At 52.1% G+C, this 20,930-nt stretch overlaps 1 protein-coding gene and 1 long non-coding RNA gene across 2 annotated transcripts in view; one reads left to right on the top strand and one right to left on the bottom strand.

Annotated features, from left to right (window-relative positions):
• Positions 1-20,930, bottom strand: part of MAP6 (microtubule associated protein 6) — a 77,093-nt gene that overhangs the window by 9,569 nt on the left and 46,594 nt on the right. Inside the window, exons 2-3 of the mRNA XM_045483961.1 lie at positions 13,199-13,412; positions 11,010-11,206 (exon numbers count right to left, since the gene is read on the bottom strand). Of these exons, the coding sequence (XP_045339917.1) occupies positions 11,010-11,206; positions 13,199-13,412 (411 nt within the window). The remainder of the gene's footprint in view (positions 1-11,009; positions 11,207-13,198; positions 13,413-20,930) is intronic.
• LOC123601146 lies at positions 15,727-20,646 on the top strand. Its single transcript, XR_006713991.1, has 2 exons — positions 15,727-16,268; positions 19,290-20,646. It is a non-coding gene; the product is annotated as an uncharacterized LOC123601146 (long non-coding RNA).

The following is a 20,930-nucleotide window of genomic DNA, read 5'->3' as shown; positions in this document are numbered from 1 at the left end:
GGGACAGCCTCTCAGCTCTTTGAAGGGGCAGCGATTCTGTCCTTCCTGGATTCTCTGGGCAACAGACACCGACCACGCCTCAGATATTTGGTTTCCGGAGCCCTCGCTGTCCTGACTGCTCTCCTCATAACACAGCTAGGTCGCCCCCTCCGTCCTTCGGAAAGTGTGACCCCCCCCCCCCCCAGAACTGAAAATGCTAGCGCAGGTGTCTCCAAGCAGGAGGCACTGCCTCTGCCCCAGAGTCTGTACCTCCATCTACACAGCCCTCGGCTGCTTTAGCTTTCTCTTGGCCGCATGCGCCCTGCGGGCCACCACCACCCCTCCCCGTCTGTCTGGTAACCCCCTCTTCTCCTCCTCTGGGAGTAGAGATTCAGTTCCAGAGTCACTTCCTCAGTGGAGCCCTCTACCTGCAGGGGTCGGTACTCCTCCCATGTGGCCACAGAGCCTCCCTGCTCACAGCAGCCCCATCAGAGGCTTTACTAACTGCTTTACAGCTGCCTCTCCAGGCTGGGGGGAGACCACAGACCAGCATCAGCTTCACCTCTCTTTCCTTTCTCACCTTCCCTCCCTCCCTCCCTCCCTCCCTCTCTCCTTTTCCCCTCCCCCCCCCTCTTTCTTCCCTCCTTCCTTCTGGGAACATTTAATAAATGCCTACTGTGTGCCAAGCCGCCGAAGCGAGAAGCGGGGAGCTCTGGCATGGGGCGGACAGGGCACATGGTAGGAGGAGTGAGATGTTGTAAACACCACTCAAACAAGATCAAATTCTAACAGCCACGTTTCCACGGCACGCAAATCATGTCTTATTTTTAACTGCCTTAATACCTTTTTGTCCTTCCATTCTTCACGGGTTTCTAGTAGGGCACACAACATGGCACACTATTCTCGGAGCAGCCCTGCCGGCCAGGCAGCTGTGAGGCATGAGGGGGGCGTCCCCTGTCCCCCCCCCCCATTTTCCAGCTGTAGGTGGAAATGAAGCTCAGAAAGGGGAAGTGGGTTGCCTAAGATCGCAGGGTAAGTTTGTGGCTATGTCAAGACCCCAACCAAGGAGGACAGACTTTTGAGTCAAGCTCTTTCCTCTCTCCAACAATATCCCTGAGGAGCGAGACTCCAACTAGAGAGATTCCCAATTCCTCTGCCGAGGTCTAAGCAGGGTCTGGCTGGAGATGACCCTGACTGGTTCTGCCTGGTGCGGGAGGCGGGAGCCACTGACCTCTGCGGGTCCCCCAGCTCCAAGCTCCCAACTGCGTCGCCTAAGAAAGTTGCCCCTCTTGGTGGCCAGGCCCCCAGACACCGGTCCCCCTTCACCTCGGCCCTTCCTGCCTCCCCGACACAACCACTCCCCTGGGCTTACTGCCTGATACTCAGCAGACCCTGGCAAAGAAGACAGTCCCAGAAAGCAGCAGCATCCTGGTCTAAGAGTGCCCATCTACGCCCATACCTGTACGGCTGCCAATCCATCTACCAGCCTGGAGCCACACAGAATGCACCCAGATGTGGCACATCAGCACAGGGGGAACAGTTAGGACCACAGCTAGGGAAAATGCTGCCACCACAAGGCTTTGTTCTGGGTGGGGGTGGGGGGTCGCCAGGCAGAAGGTGGGGAGGCGGTGGTGACCGTGCTGATCACAACATCTGTGGCCTTTATCTGACTCCTTTTCCGCAGATGACAAGAGTACCTAGAGACTGCAGGATTTGGAGCAGGGAAAGGACAGGATGAAGAGGCCGCTATTTTAGGAGGACGCACGTCTTCCCAACCGAAATCCCAGAAGTGGTCCCGAGTGCTGGACGAAGAGGGGGGGCGTTAGTAACCCAAACTTGGCTCCAGATCCTGGCTCACCACTTACAAGTCGTGTGACTCTGTTACTTAAGCGAAGTCTTGATTTCTTTGTCTGTAGAAGACCTCCAACCTCTCCAGCCTTCTGTGAGGATTCAGTGAGGACCAAGGTATGAAAGCCAAACACACTTTCTTTTCCTTCCCTGAGGCTGTGCCCACTCTGCATTTTACAGAAGTGGAGCCTGACTCCAGGTTCCCTGCGGGCAGGTCTGTGCTTCTGAAGCGTAGGGAGATGGCTGCCCCCGGGGCGCTAGATGGCTGGGTTTTCTGCCCTGTGGTGGTGACATTTTCCTTTTTGCTGCTAAATATCTTTTCTAGAGCTAACCTGCTACGAAAAATTAAATAACTCCCCAGTTGTATGATAAGTATTTTAAAAAACATCCTCGGTTGTTTTAGCACCAAGAAGGCAAAGTCAAGGGCATAGCTGATGGTCTCAAAGGGGTTGCCAAGAGTCTGATAATCCTGCTAATGACCCTTTTTAAAAATGTAAAACGCTAAACTAAGGCAACCAGATAAAGGCTCAGTTCCGGTCTAGTTCTGTACTCCTGGGAACTTGCAAATCAATTTTTGTCCTTCCTTCCCACCCCATCTAAAGCAAAGGCTGAGATCTTGAGCAATTAATCAAAATTGGTTCCGTGTGTCCAGAGGGGCTCAATTAAAATGAACATGTAATTTCGGAAATGGAATCTATACCGGGTGATTTCATGGTGAGTTCAGAGAGGAGGGGCCGGGGAAGGGCTGGGGATGGGAAGAGGGCAGCAAGAACCAGCACCAGGTGGGCTCTGTCTCAGGCTATGGTGTGACAGAGAGAGTGGATTTACCACAGCTCGCCACCACGTCGTTGGGACCAAGGGTGGTAAGTCACAGTCACAGGAAAGTGACTGGGAAGCGAAACCATCCAGAAAATGAACTATTGACAAAGCAGAAGGGTGTTCCGCTTTGCTGTTGACAGAGGACTTTCACATGCATCTTCATTGGGCCCTCACAAGAGACAGTTCTGTGGATCGGAAGCAGGTATTGCCAGGTATTAGAACTCTTACCACCCTCTATCCCAAACTCTGGAACCAAAAGATTCAAATAAAACTATGTCCCTTTCTGGGGCGCCTGGGTGGCTCAGTCAGTTAAGCAACTGACTTCGGCTCAGGTCATGATCTCAAGGTTCGTGGGTTTAAGCTCCATGCAGGGCTCTGTGCTGACAGCTCGGAGCCTGGAGCCTGCTTCTGATTCTGTGTCTCCCTCTCTCTCTGCCCTCCCCCACTTGTCCTCTCTCTCTCTCTCTCTCTCTCAAAAATGGATAAACTTAAAAAAAAAAAAAAAAGAAAGAAGAACAACTATGTCCCTTGCTGACCAAACTTCTACTTTCTAGATTTGGGAACCAAACAGATTTGGATAGTGACGGATACTTGTATTACACTTATCTCTCTGGGGCTCAAAGAAATTAAGAGACTCAGCCAAGGTCACACAGCTAGTAAACAGTAGAGCTTGGATTTAAAACCAGGCCTGTTGGCTCTAACTCCCAGCCCTGACTCCTAAGACATCCCCTCAGCGGATGCCTCTCTGCCGTCATGAAGTAAGGAGCTCTGCACCGGGCAGGGGGTGGGATTAGCCAGCCTCTTAAGATTACCCTCTAACCAAGAGCCTATGATTTTTTGAAGTCAGGCCTGTTTAGAAAAAGTGGCTACGTAAAGTACAGAGGTAGGCTGACCGTTACAAAAGCAGCCATTGACTGCTCCGTGATCTGTGCTGTGACCTCTCTTGAAACCACCCTTTTCATGTGAGCAGAGGCAGTTATTAGGCAGAATAAAGCCTTGTGGGGGCACCGTGGTGAATAGGGAGGCAGATGGTGAAAATCATCATTCATTCGCTCACTCATTATTCATTCAACAAACAACTTAGAAGACGTTCTCTGAGGTAGGCATTGGGCCAGCAGCTAAGGCTACACAGGTGAACAGAAGGAGCTGGTCCCGGCCCCGGGGGGAGCACAGTCCAGCGCAGGGGACACACACATGGGCAGGCAGCACAGTACACGTGGTGAGTTCTGTGATGAAGACACACACAGGGAGCGTCTTACCCAGCCAGCGTGGGAGGTGCGGGAAGGGCTTCCTGGAGCGGTCCCCTGAGCAGAGTCTCGAAGGATGAGTTAGCCAGGTGGAGAAGCAGGAGAAGGGCAATCGGAGCAGGTGGGGCGGCGTGGGTAAAGGCATGGAGGTGAGAAGCAGCATGGTGCACCGAGGGGACAATAAGCTTCTGCGGGCCACAAGGAGCCCACGGATGGTTGAAGGCAGGGTGTGACATGGTCAGATTTGCATGTTCTAAAGATCCCTCCGGCAACTTAAACCAGTAGCCACGGCAGGAATTTATTTATCTCAGCATCTGAAACTCCCTGGGCCCCAGATACGATGTCTGGGTTGAGAGAGTTGCAGACAATGTCAAAGTTAACCAGCAATTAAGGACCATTTATATGAGGACAAGGGGCAGAGAGTTAAGCTCAGGTCTACCGTTGGAAATTAAAAGCACAAAATAGTGGTCTCTGACCCAATGCCTCAGGTGGCGGATGCCAGTTTTATCTCGGTATCTCTAGTACCAACTGTAGTTCCTCAGAAAGAAAAATTTGCTGGATCATTCTGCGTTCAATAACCATGCAATTTAGTTCCCCAGTTAATTTAGTACCCCAGGGAGATAAACCTTTACATCTGGCTGAGGCAGTTGGCCAGTACAGTCAGGACGTTTGAGCCAGTTGTGTGGGGAGACCTGATCAAATCTCAATCCGCACCCCCCCCCCAACATTTGTATCTGGGTCCCAAGATTTAAAGATTCTAGGGAAGCCTGCGGGAGGCCCTGCAGTGGCCTGACCAGACTGCGGCAACTGTGAGGTGTGGGTGTAGTTTTATTTAAGAGTCCAGCTTGGGGCGCCTGGGTGGCTCAGTCGGTTAAGCGTCCGACTTCGGCTCAGGTCATGATCTCACGGTCCGTGAGTTTGAGCCCCGCGTCGGGCTCTGTGCTGACAGCTCGGAGCCTGGAGGCTGTTTCGGATTCTGTGTCTCCCTCTCTCTCTGACCCTCCCCCGTTCGTGATCTGTCTCTCTCTGTCTCAGAAATAAAAATAAACATTAAAAAAAAAAAATTTAAAAGAATCCAGCTTGATGACTGAAGCCTGATTCACTTCGGGCCAGCCCCAGCCTCCCTCAGAGGAAGGAGAGATGCAGTGCAGGCTGCGGGGCAGAAGCCCCGGGCTCCATCCAGGCACCCCCTCCTCTCTGAGCCCCCTTCTCTGTTACCTGGCACAGACACTTGCTCCGGATTAGGAGGGGTCGACAGAACGGCACAGAAAGAAATGCTTTGTGGTGCTTTGTGGGCAGTCAATACATACAAATTGTTAAGATATTATTGTTTAGGTCTGTGGACTCCAGGTGATTGGACAGCCAGAAATCTTTAAAAGCATTTTTCTTAGTGTTTGCCTCAATCAACCTCACGCATTGTCTGAGATGACCTAAAGCTAACTCTCTATCAGGAAGCTAGTGAACACAGACCTTCAAGCACTGTAAAAGGAAGGGGGAGGGCCTGAAATGACCTGTAGTTAGTGTCCATTGTGGGTTCCCTATGGCCATCGTGTCATTTCACCCTGGCTCCTCTCCCCTGAGGTGGGTGTCAGTGTCCCCATTTTCAGAGGCGGACAGTGAGGCCAAGAGCGCTCAGGGAGTGACACGGGGTTGTACAGCTGGCACTGACTTGTAGAGGCCCAAGTCACGGCCAGCGTCAACCGGCTCACACGGTAAGGTATGCGGTGATGCGGATTCTGTTATAGGCATTCTAGATGGTCTGGGTGTTATGAGGATCAGTGCCTCAGAGGCCAGCGGGATGAAGCAGCTTCGGGCTCTGTGTCTGCTTCGGCAAGAGTGGAGACTAAGAAAGGTTTCGTGCCATTGTTTTGAAACAGCTGCCTTTCCTGTCTCGGTGGCCTCAGGTGGAGCTGGGGTAGGGTCCTGCCTTAACAGTAGATGGTCCACAGGCTACACGCTGCAAGAAAGCTTTTATACCTGCGGTCCTGAGAAGGTAAACCGCTCTAAGACATTTTAGTAGTAAGAGGACCTTACGATGCCACATTAAGGGAGTTCATACCTTGGTGAAGTGAGACTTAACACTGCCCTAATCTATGAGAAGCAGGTTATAAATTTTAAACCCTAGTGAAAAAAAAAAAACCCACAAAAAAAATGAGGGATGGGTTCACTAAGAACTCACAAACTGCAAGGAAGAATTAAAATACACTTATAACTAATTTTGCAGCAATGACCTATTTTAAAACTAGCAGGCTGGTTTTAATTCCGTTTGTTAGCTGTTTGGGGGAAGCGACACTAGTTATAGGTTATAGATTTGCCTCCTGGGCTTTGGGCGGCATCGGGGAGCATGGAGGGAACCACAGGCCGAGGCTCTGGCGGAGGCCAGACCTCTGGTCACACAGATGAAGCCAGCAAGGCTCTCCACCCCGCTGCCTCCTCAGTTGCCTGATTCATGACCTCTGTCTGATTCTGAGTACACCTCACCTTTTCTCCGCTTACTATGGGTGTTGCCACATATGTGTTTCTCTGTGGGTCTTTTTCCCTCTTGGCCTCTATTTCTACCTCTTTGTTTTACGCCTGTCTTTCTTTCTACCTCTCTCAATCCCTGGTTTTGGTCAAGGCAATTAACTGATCAAAAAAGAGCTGAATAATATACTTTTATGTATGTTTCATTCATTGTACAGAATTTTGTGTTTTCTGCCTTACACAAAAGCAGGCAGGTGGGTGGAGTGTTTCCTGTTCATCTGGAAAACAAATAGTGGGTTTTCATATATATGACCCTTGATCGAGCCCCACCATGGCTCCTCCCCAAAACCCCAAAATTGGGGACCAGCATTAGAATAAAAGTCCCAGCCTAGAGCTCCTAGCCTAAAGCAAGAGAGGACCTGTGGCTGTTGCCCCATATGGGGTAAGGGCAAGAAGCATGATGGCAGGGAGCATGCAAAGGTCAGGGGGTGCAGTCTGGGTGTATGGAACGGAGATCCCAGTTAGTAACCGCCCACTCACATGGCGCCAGGCCTTCCCATGACTTTCCAGCCCTTGCCTTGACCCTCCCTGAGTGAACTGCTCCCCCAGGCCCTGAGCTCACCTGGTATTGGACCCCTCCACACTTTTGCTCTCGCAGCGCCTTCTGTCTGGCATGCCTTGGCCACCCCAGACTCTGTTCACCTGGTCATCACCCGCTCATCCACTGAAGTCCTCCCTGATCCATGGAGCCAGCTAGAATGGGCTCCTCCTTCATGGCCCACAGTGACCAGAGGTGGGGTCTCAGTCATCCTGGTTCCCTAGTGCCCAGCACAGTGCCCGGCACACGATAGGTATTCAATCAACATACGTTAGTAAAAGGAAGAGGGATCCCACACAAAAAGTATATAACCTTCTGTCTCCCACTGCAGCAGAAGGATATCCCAGTGGTTAAACCTGGCCCTAACTCTGAGGTTCCCTCCCAGATATGCTCTCCTGCCTACCCCCACGCGCCCTGCACACCCACATCCCACCCGTTCTCCGAGGTTCCCTCCCCCACGAAGCCTTCTGATTCCCCACCCCTGGTACTAAGACACCTGCCCTTCGCAGGAGCAACCAGCTACCTGGTCTGTTGTTACCTTCTTTGGATCTCTCTTACGGCTGTTTCCACCCTCCCATGTTAGGCACAAACAAGACCGTCGCCCCATAACCCACACAGTGAGCCAGCCCCCGGAGGGTGGAACCTTCACAACGACCAGACCAGAAGGAATGATTAAGTGAAGGCGTCCCTGCCATCTCTTGGGAGGAGAAAAAGCCAGAACCGACAGTCCTCCGGGTGGACGGGAAGGGGGGTGGAGAATCAGGGCCCAGCCTCCCCGTGTGGCGACGCAGTGCTGGGTGCAGGCGCTCACTCAATCCCCAGCAACACGGGATCAAGACGTTACACTACCTTGTTGGCCAGTGGGTCTCTCGGTCCATCTTCGCCTTTCCCAACACTTAGCTCTGACTGCTTGCAATTAGTATCTGAGAGGCAATCTAAAAGAGTCAAGCTGCATTATGGAGAACCCCAGAACAACTGCAGGGCACAGCTCACCTCGTGGAGAGTGGCTCAAATGGCAAAGGCTGCCTCCTTCACCTACTCAGCTGGGCCTTACCAAGGAAATAAGATCAAGAAAGTGGTGTTCGTCTTTAGCATTTATTTATAATCGGAAAAAAACCGTTTGTTTGTTTGTTTGTTTGTTTCTGAGCAAGCAGAGACCACAAGCACGTCACAATCAATTGGCTATACATGAATATTTTTTGTCATTTTCTTACTAACAGCAGGAATGGAATAGCACCAAGAGAGGTGTGCGTTACACGTTACATAGACAATCTGTGGTATGCAACAAAACCCAGGCCACAAAATCGTAATTAGACACTTCCTGTCTGCCTTGGAGAGGCAAAGGTGTAATGGACAGGTTGGAAGCACCAGCAGATAAGGAAAAACTTGGAGGAGCCAGCGCACAGCCTTAGGCATTGTTTTTGCAGGCAAGCAAAGCAGGCAGTGGGAATGCTTCGGGCCTTGCTCTCTTGCCAGGGGAGTTGGGGAATCGGCAGGGAGATATACAAAAGTGGACAGACAGGCATCGGAAGCTTGGTCATCTTCAGAAAGGCAAAACCAAAATACTGTTTGTGAAACCAGTGTCAGTTTCAACCAGTATGTTTGGGATACAGAATAAGATTGGCTGAGTTTTATTTGTAAACAGTAGAAATCAAAGGAAGTTTCTGGCTGTGAAGGGACACATTCAAGAGTCAAAGTGAACTACAAACAGGGTTTTCTCAATCGCAGGAGTTAAAAAGACAGTGGCGGGGCAGAGGGGGCTGAAGGGTTGAAAAGACACGATACAGGTTGCATCTAAAGCCGTAGGTGGGGCAGGGTAGGAAATTCAGTCCCTGGGGCTGCAAAGTGGGTGGGAAGCTACAATTTGGGCAAAGAAACTCGCATCAGGCACCGAGATCACATCATATGGTTGTGCTGCTGTGGAGACAGATTTATGTAGAGTAGCCGGGGTGCCTAACACGGTGCCTGGCTCACAGGCGTTCAGGACGAGAACGTGGAATGAACGTTCCTCTGTGCATCGTAAAGTCTGACTTACTTGGTCTGTAAAACACATATGACGGTTCTCTGGAGAAATTCAAATTGTGGCTAACATCGACACGCCTGACGAATGCCAGATCTTGAGCGAACGAACACACGTTGGCAAAATTCTCTGGGTCAAGTTACGATCACGCTGCTAGAGCTCTCCGGTTAATGTTAAGATTAGCTAGCAGATAGCTAGAATCAACACTTGAGATCTGCTCTGCTCATTTCCAGACAGGCATCCAAATCTGGGATGCGTGAACACTGAAACTCGCTAACGGTCTCTACCTTCTTCAAAACATCTCAGTTCCACGCCCTGAGATAGAAAGGAAGGGGACGGTGGGCCCGGCCGAGCGCTTCATTTCTAAGAATCCTGTTCTCTTAACAAATGCGGCCCGCACAGCACACACTTGACGAATTTGCGAAAGACGTCTCAGCCAGCCCAAGTGCCCGACAAGATGGGGTAAACAGTGACTCTGCTGCTTGAATGGTCAGAACCGGAGAGGACTGGGGGAGGCCCCGCTTCCTCCACACCACACGGACTGAAAGGGATTGGCGCGGCCCCGCTCTCCACCGCCACCGCCGTCCTTACACAGCAGCGGCTGGGCACCGGACGAAGGCCCAGCCATGTCGCGGTGCCGGCGACGGTCAGGATTTCAAGGACGGGAGAAAGAAAGCGTACCGAGCGATGTACACGTCGCAAGGTTTGGGACTGCAATTTTTCCGGTAGGTATTTTGGGTTCCCCCGTGAGTGCTGGGGGTCTTTTCACAACTCTCTGACTAATGCCTACGATACAACTCTAGCACAACTAAGGTGCCACTTGCCACCCCACTGGGGGGGGGGGGCGTTGGCCACACAGACACGCAAAACACGATACGGTGAGAGCTGCTTTCGTTCATCAGTGAGGTTAAAATGCTTGCTAATTACTTACTAGGGAACTCTCCTAATCTTCAGCTAAGTCACAGAAATTTCCTCTAACCCGAAGCTCAGCAGCCTCTGTCCTCTCCGAGGAACAGAGCAAACACGGGTTTGGGAAGGGAGAGTGAACATCACCACACGTGTCACTACGTCTACTTCCAACCTTGTGTTTCTCAGAAGCAAGGAAGCCACGTTCTAAACACACTACCCTACACCCTGAACTTCCTTCCTCAGTCATCTGTAACCAGTTGCTCTGCAAAATTGGTAACACTGGATAGGCTGAGGGTAAACGGGGGAGAATACTCTCCTCTCAATTTCTTCATCTTCCTGTGATGTCTAGAACGTACCTAAAACACCGAACCTTTTCACCCTGGCCTGGTCTGAGTCATCAGTGGCATATCTATTACTTGGCATCCAACGGAAAGCCCACTGATAGGAAACTAAATGGAGTCGCGCGTTTCTAACAGAAAATTCTATGAAAAGAGTTACTTCAACTTAACAGACACGATTCATTGTACGGACATTAAGGCCGAGGTTTTTTTGCTTTTTAAATCTGGCCACAAACGTTGTCCATCGCTGAAGCCCACGTTGAGCTTCTAAAGCACATGATAACCCTCCGAAGTTTGGAAAAGAACACATTCACCTCAAGTTCAGAACCGATCGCTGACACGGGCCTTGGGGGAGAGCAGGGGGAGGACACCCTACAGGCATTCCCAAGTGTGGCCAGAAGACGTCCAGGCACTCGGAACTGCCTCTGCATGCTAAGGCCTGCCTGCCCCCCTCACCAGCGAGCGCTCTCACTTGCCGTGGGAGGCACAACCAGTGAGCAGCGCTTCCCGGGGTCCCTGGTGTTCCGGGGGCCCCCGCGGCGCGGACAACCGCGCCGCACTCAGCCCGGCCCGTCTAGATTTGGAGAGGAGGCATGCCGCGAGGTCTTTGAAACGGCATCCCTCCACTGAAAGAAACCAAACCAAAGAGCTCCCGGAACACTCGGGACCAAGGCAGATGAGAAGCCTCTAATCAATTTTGTGGCCTTTTTTGTTGGTTGGTTAAAAAAGGAAAAAAAAAAAAAAAAAAAAAGGAAAGAAGGATAAAAGGAAAGTGCAGTGAAATTTACTCTTTAGCCTCAGCCAGTTTATTGTTCATCTCTTTACTTTGCTCCTTGTCATCAGGCTGGGCGGCACTGGCACCCTCTGTGCTCTTTTTCTTGGAAGCCCGGCCCGACACCACCTGCTTGTCTTTGGCCTTCCGCGGGGGCTTATGGCTTGCTGAGGTCTTTTTTGGTTTGGAACTCTGAACGCTAGGTTTTTCCACCTGCTCGGAGAGACAGACAGACAGACCGCAAATACAGAAACACAAAAGGGGAGGGAGCGAGAGAGAGAAGTTAGAGAGAAGACACGATTAGCCAAACAGTAACTCTAACGACAACGCTGGGCGTTGAGGGAGCGCAGGGCATAACGTATTTTCAGTGGCAGTAAGTCATTTGGCTTCTCCCGCGTAAACCGGCTGGTCAGTGGCTTTGGCCACACACTCAGTGGCTCTCCGGCATGGTGGCTGTCACCACTGAACCACCCTGGTGGTGGATGATGTTACTGTTTTGCAACATCTGCTGCCGTCCCTCCCTAAGGGAAGATTATACCTCGTCACCCTGTTCAACTCAGGCAGGCCTATGATTTGCTTCCGTCAATGACATGTGAGCAGAAGTGATGTGGGTCACCTCCGACAGAAACCGGAGGGGCAGCGCGTGCTTCCCAATGCTCTCTTCTCTGCCACGAGCGAGGCTCTCCAACACCGGAGGCCCAGACTGCAGAGGTGGTGGGGAGTAGGGCTGTGGCCCAGCTGTGGTGGACGGGTGTTAATAAGAAGTGAACCTTAGCTGATAGAAGACGCAGAGATTCTGGCATAAGCCAGCCTCTCCTCTGCTTCTGTCTCCAGGGCGGCCAGCTCATGTGGAGAAACCACATCTCATCTCAGCGAGGCCTTCAGCACAGCACTCCTCCTCTCCTGCTGGCTCCCCAGGCTGTTCTCCCCAGAGCCGCCATTCCGGCCCATCCCCTCTCCCCGAAACCCTTCCTCTAGCTCTGACCCCACTCCCGGGCGATGGCCTGGCCCTCTTTTACCCCCAGAGCTCTGGGCCCGCTCTGTCTGGTCCCTCAATATGCCCTCCACCTCTGGGTTCCCTATGCCCCAATCTTCCCTCCCTCCTCCTCTTTGAGTCTTCTTTGGTGCAAAGCCAGCCCTACGTCCTGGGCCCCATGTCATCTATGGATGATGGACAGAGATGATGTTGGGGTTCACTGGGATTTCCTCAGTGAGGTCCACGGAACCTGCACAGAACGTAACCCACCATCCTGGTTTGCCTGGGACTGAGGGCCTTCATGGAACGTGGAACTTTCAGTGCTACAGCTGGAGGAGTCCAGGCAGACTGGGTTGATCAGCTACTTTACCTACAAATCAGTACTGGGCCACATAGGAAACTCTGTTTCAGTGCGAGACTTTCAGACAAAAGCAGAGGAAAGGATCTCACACTTGTCCTGCTATTATAGGTAGGGGAGCAGGTATTTGCACGATTCCACGTGGCTTGATAGCACAGAACCAGCTCTGGCAAATCGGATTCCTGCTTCCAGCTGTGTCTCCAACTTGGCTCTCCCCCTCAGGGGTGTGCACTGGATGCAAATAAGGCAAAGTCGTGTTATTACACGGAAACCCCTGAATCCACTGCAAGTTACTTAGAATTGTAAATCACTTGCAAACTGTTTATTATAGTAACAAATTACCCGGAACACATCTTGCAGCTGATGTGACAGGTGTGCCTTGACTAAGAACTGGCGCTGGATAGTGTTTACGGAGGAAAAGGATGAAGAGGAGTGAGGAAGCGTCCAGGGACTGGAGCGGAGGATGTGGCGGGGGCAGGGCGGGGAGGAAGCCAGGAGAGATACCTCTAATGGCCAGCTCTTCGGGCGCAAAAGCCCCTGAAGGGATTTTTAAGACAGGGAGGGCTTTAGGGCTCAGGTGGGATTTTCGGCCACTTTTTTGGAGCGGGGTGCTTCTCAAAAGCCGAAGCTGGTTCTCTGGAAACCTGCCAGTCTTCAAGCTGTGTTACTTTAGGCACTGTTCCTTTGAACATTCCCTTTGAATTTAGCAAAGGTTCCTTAGTGCCTGTGTGCTACGGAGAAGAGGAGGGATTTTCCAGGAGCCCTTAGGGACTGGGCCAGGGTCTGCAGGAGCCCTGCCCTCACGCTCTGCTGCAATGAGCCCCTCCGTTCTAGGTTGTGCTGAGGGGTTCCCCCACAAGATCTGTCTCACCTTTGGGGGTTCCTTGAAAGGTTCACTGTAGAGGCTGCGTATTCTTCTGCGATCAATCACCTTATTGTCGGCTGGCGTTGGCTTATTGGCCTCCCCTTTGAACTGGGCGCTGTAGCTGGTCTCATGAGCCATCTTGTCATCTGGAGGCTTATACTGGGGCTTGGCCTTTATTGGTTTCACAGGCTTGATGTCCGTCCATGCTCGGAATTCATTTCTGTGAATCAAAGAAAGCATAAGTGACATTAAACATTATCTGCCGGGAAGCAGGGCTCCCCGTCCGGGGCTGCAAACACCACGAGCTCTCGATTAGTGCCTGTGGGGCAGACGGAGGTGTGGCTGAGCGGTTAAAGTCACCCTTTGCTCACGGGCAAGTGCGTGTTTTCCTCCCTGTCAAATTAATGCGGGCTGTGGGAATAGCCATTGTGGGAAGAAGGAGCTCAGGTTCCCAGCTACCACTGTGTGACCAGGGATAGGCAGTTGTAATCTTCGGGCCCCGTTTTTGCAATATCCAAAACGAGTCTGAAAACACACAATCCATTCAGTCACGCATGGGCTTAACTATATGATTGAATGCCTGCTGTGTGTGAGGTCAAGAACATGAAAATGAGACAATGTGGCCAAGGCCGCATGCCAGTCCCCTTCCCTGCCTTGTCATGAGGGAGACCTTTTGTTAGCCAGAACCCTCAAGGATAATTCCTCCCCTTGAGAGCAGGGGGCTCACTTCTTATACTGCCAGAAATGTAATAATCTTAATCACTGTGGATGAAAATACTTACGGAATGTCTAAATGCTTGCAGATCACAAATAAACAATGCACTGAACATACTTCGGATGTCACTGTTAGGGCTCGTGTTGGGGTGTGTGTGTGCGGGAGAGTCTTCACGTGTTCCGGTGTGAATGGCTATTGGCCCTGACCCTATGATGACCACCATCCGAGTCAGTGTGGATGTGGACCGATTTTCTTACTTTTGCTGTGAGGATCCTGTGGATTCGAATCAGTTATTTCTCATCTGTTATAGGGCTGGAGACTAGCTGGGGACAATGTCCAAAAACAGGGTAAACACATGCTGCTGTTGGAGGCCACAGGGTCCCTCTGGTCTGTTGAGTGCGTGACATTTGTTGGGTCTGTTCTCATCTGGGGCCGTGAGAAGCTGTGTTGTAGGAGAGGAAGGGATGGGGTGTGAATATCTGTGGTTAGGTTCTTGCAGCTCCCTCCTCACCCTCACTGGTAATGCCCTGCTTCGGGGCTCAGAGATGGGCAGCACAAACAGGAGGCCACAGGGGATGGCAGAAAGACCGGAGACTATGGTGAAGAAGCATGGGTCCTAGCACCGCCTCTAAAGAGCGGCGGAGCAGGCTTCTCCCCTCTCTGAGCCTTAGTTCCCTCGCTGGTCAAGAAAAGACTCAGACCAGACAATGTCTTTATGATGTTCTCCAAGCTCGGAGGCTCCCTGAGTCCATAAAGCAGGTTTGGGAACACTGAGCCACTTGCTGGTCACTGGACCTCTTGAAGGGAGTTGGCTCGTTTGTGAGCTGAGTTTCTGAAGAGACCCTCCCCCAAGCTTCAGACTCGCCTTTCCACTGCAGCTGGGACCCCCACCTGGAGGCCCCACCAACTCAAACTCAACATTCCTAGAACCAAACCATCTTGTCTCCTCTGCCAAATTGTCTCCTTCATTCCCTCATCGGTCGATTTCCTTCTGTCATTCATTCACTCATTCACAAAACATTTAGTGACTGCCCAAGGTCTGTCTGACAAGATGCTGAGCTCTGTGGAGGCCAAACTGTGTTAAGAACAGGCTCTGGGCTCGAGATGTGGGAGGCAGAGGGAGTGAGGTTACTCCAGGACAATAAGAAAAGAGCCATGAAAGGGGGGAATGGTGAGCTTCACCTATGCCGGCCTGGGAAGGAGTTGGGGATGTTGGTTCTGGAGCAGAATCAGAGACGGGGCAGGGAGCCAGCCAGGGTTCTGGGCAGAACGAGGGGTACACAAAGAGGCTGCTGAGACACCGTCCTCTATGGGGACCTGCAGGCAGTTCGGGTGGTTGAGTTGAAGCTTGTGGGGAAGAGCACAAGAGGCTGGACAGATCCTGAGGTCCTGCCAGCCATGCTGAGGGGATGGTCTGGACTGTAACAAGAAATTGCCAAATGACTCCAAGCCAAAGATGAATGTGGCCAGATCAGTCTGGGGAGAGAGAACTTTGGCAGCAGTGTGAATGGCAGACAGACGGGGAGAGGGGAGTCGGGAGGCCAGGCGGGAGACCGTGCAGTGAGCCAGGAGGAAAGCCGAGCCCTGAACCAGGACAGTGGCAGTGGGGACAGAGAGTGGCTCTGGGCCAAGAGGGAAATGGGCGGGACTTGAGAGTGGCTGAGCTGCGGGAGGCCAGGGTCAGAGAGGAACCTGGAGACTCCAGGATTTTGGTCTGTGGGTGGCAGGTGCTGCCCACTGAGACGGAGAACGTGGGAGGAGAAGGGGACTTGGAAGATTGAGACCTGCCTGACTGTGTTAATGGCACCCATCGGGTCCGGCATCAAGGCTGCTTTATCTCCTTTTCTGTCCTCTCCTCCTCCCTTTTACACCTCCATTGGCTCAACCAGTTACTATGACCTGACTTCTGAGCCATTCTGGCTCTCCACACCGGCCTAGAGCTGGCCCCGGGTCACAGTGGGGGGCGTGGCCACCCAGGACCTGTCTAAGGCTCCAGGCTGTCCCTCCTTCCTCCCAGCCTTCAGAACTCAAGAACCACCGAAGCCCCTCATACAAGGCTCACAAGTAACAACCCGGTTCCTGAATACATGATGGCAGGACCCGGAGTTCTCCACTCTTGCCCCTGCCTGCTTCCAGAATTAGGACTGCGATAGGTACACGCTGGCCCTAAAAACAGTTTCCGGATCATTTCTCCCAGGCCAGCCTCTGCAGCTTTCTGTATCTCTGCAGTGGCCCCTGTGGGCTGGCAAGTGTCTCACTGCGAGCATTATCCACGGGATACGTCCTCGTGGGACGTATCCTGACCTTAAATAACTAATAAACCTGACCTTAAATAACTAATCTTCTCATGAGGCCGTGTTGGTAAGTCCTACGATAAGTTTACTGGGATTACGATCGACTGTTAGGTTGAAGCCCAAACTCTGTTACTCAGAACTTTCGTTGAACTCTCCACAAAACTTTCCCCAGCCACGTGGAATAAGTAATCATATGTCATGAAAACAGAATTAGCTACCACTCAGTAGTCACCTGTCATAAGCTGGAGGGTGCTTTTGGTCTGGTTTTGGTATTTTTCTCTATAACCCTTACAACGACTTTGAGAGGAGGTGGTTTTAGATCTCTAATACTACCAAAAGAAGGTAACCAAGGCTCAGAGAGGTTACGTGGCTCGCATAAGAGCAAACGGCTGGCAGATAAGCGGAGTTGAAGTGCGAGCCCACGTCAGTCAGCTTCCACAGGCCACATCCTTCCGACGGCACTCGGGCAACGGGCTGGAGCTGCACGGTGTTTGGCCTGTTCTCACTGGAGGTGCTCGTGCGGGCTCAGGCCTGATGTCTGCAGTGCCGTGGAGAGTTTATGTGACACACCCGAGCTCCTCCAGCCCTGAGCTGCCCCTCCCAGAGCACAATGGGCCACATTCTCAGGTCAGTCATGTCCAGAGCCTCTTGCCACAAGTTTACAGGCCCCTGTAACCATGGACTCCCCTGTCTGTGCAGCCAGATTTCAGCTTGATCATCCGTCCATTCATTCATTCACTCATTCAGCCTGGGTGTGGCTTGTGGCCCACAGGGAGGAGTAAGCCCTGGTTGAGATGGCCACGGTTTAGTAGGTCGGGATCTGTCCATGTGTGACCCAAAGCAAATGGGACAGAGGGAAAGAGGGAGAAGGATGCTTAATTCTGAAGGGGGCACTGAAGGGTGTAGACAGAGAAGCGGACAAAAGGAATTCAGGCAGCAGTCCGAGTCTGTGTGGCAGGTTCAGAGAGCAGGTGAGCTGCTCGGTGTGAAGAGTGAGGTTCTCGGAAGGATGTCAAGGTGACCGGGCCGGTAGGAGCTGCGGCCAGGCTTACAGAGCCTGGAATGTCATGTTTAGATGCTTGAGCTAGGCCTGGGGAGCCGCTGAACGTTTCTGAGTGAGGCAGCCTATCGCTCCAAATTGCTGATGCCCTCCTCTCAGACTGCCCCTGTATTAATTATTCGTCAAGGCCCTGCTGTGGGCTCTCCTCTTCCAGGAGCCCCTCCTGGATTTCTCAGCCCAAAGTTTCCTCTCTCTCAGCTCCTGGACACTTTACTACATTGTCCAACTTTGTGGTTACCTATGCAGTTTCGTGTTATTTTAATGATTTCATGAGTTTATTTTACCTCTTTTGAGGAATAAGATATGTAACAGAAAACTCTTGATGGAACCCTACCTTTGAGTCTAACCTCATTTGCATGGCTGCAAAGGGATGTCCTTCAACTTATCCTATGTGCAACTGCAGGTTAGGGGCAGAGCTGGGTGAGGACCCCATCTGTCTCTCCCTGCCCCGCCAGGGCCCTTCTCTCACTCGGGCTCCCACTCAGAGCCCTGCTCCATATCGTTCTCCCATCCTTCACAGGATTTAAGGGCTTGGCATCGGGTGAATATTTAATGGAAGTGGCTATTATTTGATTTCACTTCTGGTCAGCTTATGGCCCCTCTCCTGAACCCTTCCCTCCCTGTCCAGATGGGGCAGACACTCGCTCCTGGGAGGCGGGAAAATGTCCTGCCTGTACTCGTGTTCCAGGGCCCATCATGCTGAAATGAGTATGTGCTCGCAAGCACCTGACCCGGGCGGAGTCCCTCTTCATCAGGGACAGGGCTGCGTTTATCTGTGTTTCCCTGGTGCCCCGCACAGCACAGAGCGATACCCTCAGGATGTATTTGGAGAATTAAAGGAAACCAAGCGTTCCATTCTACTTCAGGTACTCACAAAGCTGCTCACACTTGGGGCTTCTATTATTGCTAAAACCCACACACCCCACATCCTTAAGTCCTTGTAGGGAAGAGTTGCCCTTACGAAAGCAAGCATTTGGTGCCTCCTAAGCTTTCATAAAATCCATCCTCCCTAGATTGACAGGAGGCAGCTCAGAGCCCCTGGTGAGTGAAGCTGCCATAGTGGTAAAGGGCTGGGGGAAGGAAGGAGCCCCTCAGAATCAGGGGGCAGGAAAGGGGAGGAAAAGCTTTCTAACACTTGCCCGACACCTACTTCTTTTAGTTTGAACCCTCTGTGGATCCAACCTCCTTTTACCCTTTTAATATCTCTATGAGGTCACCGTTATTAGCCCCATGTTATATATGAGGAATCTGAGCACAGACAGGTGTAGAGACTTGCCAAACCAGTAAGCAGTTATTGAACTGTGAGCCTGTCTGACTCAAAGCCCCCACCCCTTCCACCATCCCACACTTGGGGTGGGTGTATAATCCACCTTCAAGTTCATGGCAGCTTCAGCTTCAGGCAGCGATCACAAGACAGCAATGCCCTTCAGCCAGTCTGGATGCCCCAGCCTGAGGCTCTGAGCATACTGGGAGGGTCCCACATCTGCAGGCTACTGTCCCTGGCATCCCAGAGATGTTCCTCATGCTATGGCTCCTCCTGGATCATGATGTGGGGAAGTCATGGGGACAGGATTTCCAACTGCATTGCCAAGGGCCCACTGTCCCCTCCCCAGCAGATCATTTGAAGCTTGATGCATGATTTCTCCCCTGCACAATCCCTGCAGGGGCAGAGAAGGGTTTGAGACCATGCTGTCCATCCCTCTGTGAGTGGGTAAGCTACACAGACAAGGAGGCCCAATCAGTATGTTCAAGTTTGGGTTTAAAGGACTCCTCTGATGGCCCCTGTGTGCTGGGAAAATTTGTGGAGAGAAACCAGGGCCGGCCCCCAACCCTCCACCAAGGAATGGCAAAGGCAGGCCCAAGGTGAGCCATCTCACCGAGACTTGGTGGACAGGATGTTCCTAGGCTGTTCCCACAGGACCTTTAAACAGGTGCATACCTGCGTTCACAGCAACTGCTAAAGCAGCTTGCTGACCAGGCAAAGTTTTTAAAGGAGTCAGCAAATACCCTACCTTCACCTCCTCCTAGCCAGTCCCCACGCCCCATCTCACTTCAGCCCTCAGTGCCTCCTCTCCCTGGACCACGGCATCAGGATCACAGCACCAGAGTCTCGGTCCCCCACCCCACTCTGAATCATCCGGCACATGCCATGGGAGAGGTCTTCCTCTAGCTCAGCCGTGAGCATGCTACTCTCCCACTAACACGCAACAGATCCCAGTTGCTACGGGACCAAAAATAGTCCGAACTAAGGCCCCTTCTAGCCTCCTTGTGCTGTGATTCCTCAGGACGACACGCACGGCCCTGTGACTTGGCCCCACGTTACTTTTCCAGCCTAATGTCCTCCTCTTTTTCAGTCATTCACGTCATCATTTAGCGAGAACTTTCTGGGCACCAGGCGCTGTGCAAAGCTCTTTAAACAAATCACCGGATGTAGCAGCATCAGCCCCGTGTCGCAGGCACTATCACTGATTTTGCCAATGAGAACACCATGCTGCCCTTCCCCAAACACACACTGCACCTTCCCACCACTGAAGTTTTGCCCATGCTGTTCCCGTCCCCAGTCTGCTCTTCCCTCCATGCCTCCAGCTACTGAAATACCACACGACCATCCATGCCAGGCTCGGGTGCCCTCCCCTCTAGGGGTCTTCACCTGCCCCACCATTGCTTCGAGCTTGTTCTTCTCCGACCTTCGTCCCTCTGTAGCACTCACCGTGCTCTCAGAGGAGGTTACCTGTGTAGATGGCTTTCTTCCCACCCAGAATGTACAGGTATTAAGGATCAGGACCGTCGTTTTGCACCTGTGTAATGCTCACTGTGCCTGGGCCAGGGATTCGAAATGCAGCCTTCACCTCACTCACCCATGTGAACGGCTAAACAGGAAGCCCCCAGGCTGCCCCGGCCACAGAGAGGGCACCAAGTTGCTACACAAGCATGTCATGGCATCTGGCATCCATGTCACTTCTCACCGTATGTCCACAAATTCTTGGACACTCCTCCTTTAGGGGTCCCTAATTCCCCTTCCTTTGAATGTGATTGGACTTAGTGACTCACTTTCAACACAGAATATGGTGGAAGTGTCAGTATGTAGCTTCTGAGACCGTTGCAGGCATTGCAGCCCCTGGCTTGTTTGCTTGTGGAACCTTCACACTGAGGACAGAAAGCTGCCCTGACCTGGGGATACTCAATCAACCCTTACGGAGAGGCCTGCGTGGCTGGGAACTGAGGCCTCCTGCTAAAAGCCATGCAAGTGAACCACCTTAGAAGTGGATCCTCAGCCTCAGGCAACGATGACATCAGATGACATAGGGAGACACTACCAGCTAAGCCATTCCTGGATTTCTGACCCTCAGAAGCTGTGGGAGATAATAAACATTTGTTGGCCTGAGGTGTTAAGTTTTGGAGTAATTTGTTACATAGCAATAGACCTTATGCAGACCCCTGTTAGAAATTCTGCCTCTCATTAACAGGGGTTTAAAACACCCACACTTCATTTCGGCAAGGCTTAGAAGGTACCGGTGTGAGCGGAGCACAGGAAGTTCAAGTTCCCAGCAGAACTGTGGCACCGAGTGAACAAAAGGTCATGATCTGGTTGTAAGAAACTGAGAGGGACCATACTGCAGCCTTCACTAGAAGGTAGCAAAGCCTCAGCTGCAAGGGAGCTGATAATGC

Source organism: Leopardus geoffroyi, chromosome D1 (genome assembly GCF_018350155.1).
Source record: "Leopardus geoffroyi isolate Oge1 chromosome D1, O.geoffroyi_Oge1_pat1.0, whole genome shotgun sequence".
NCBI classification, from domain to species: Eukaryota; Metazoa; Chordata; class Mammalia; order Carnivora; family Felidae; genus Leopardus; species Leopardus geoffroyi.
This window is presented reverse-complemented; position numbering and strand designations above follow the sequence as displayed.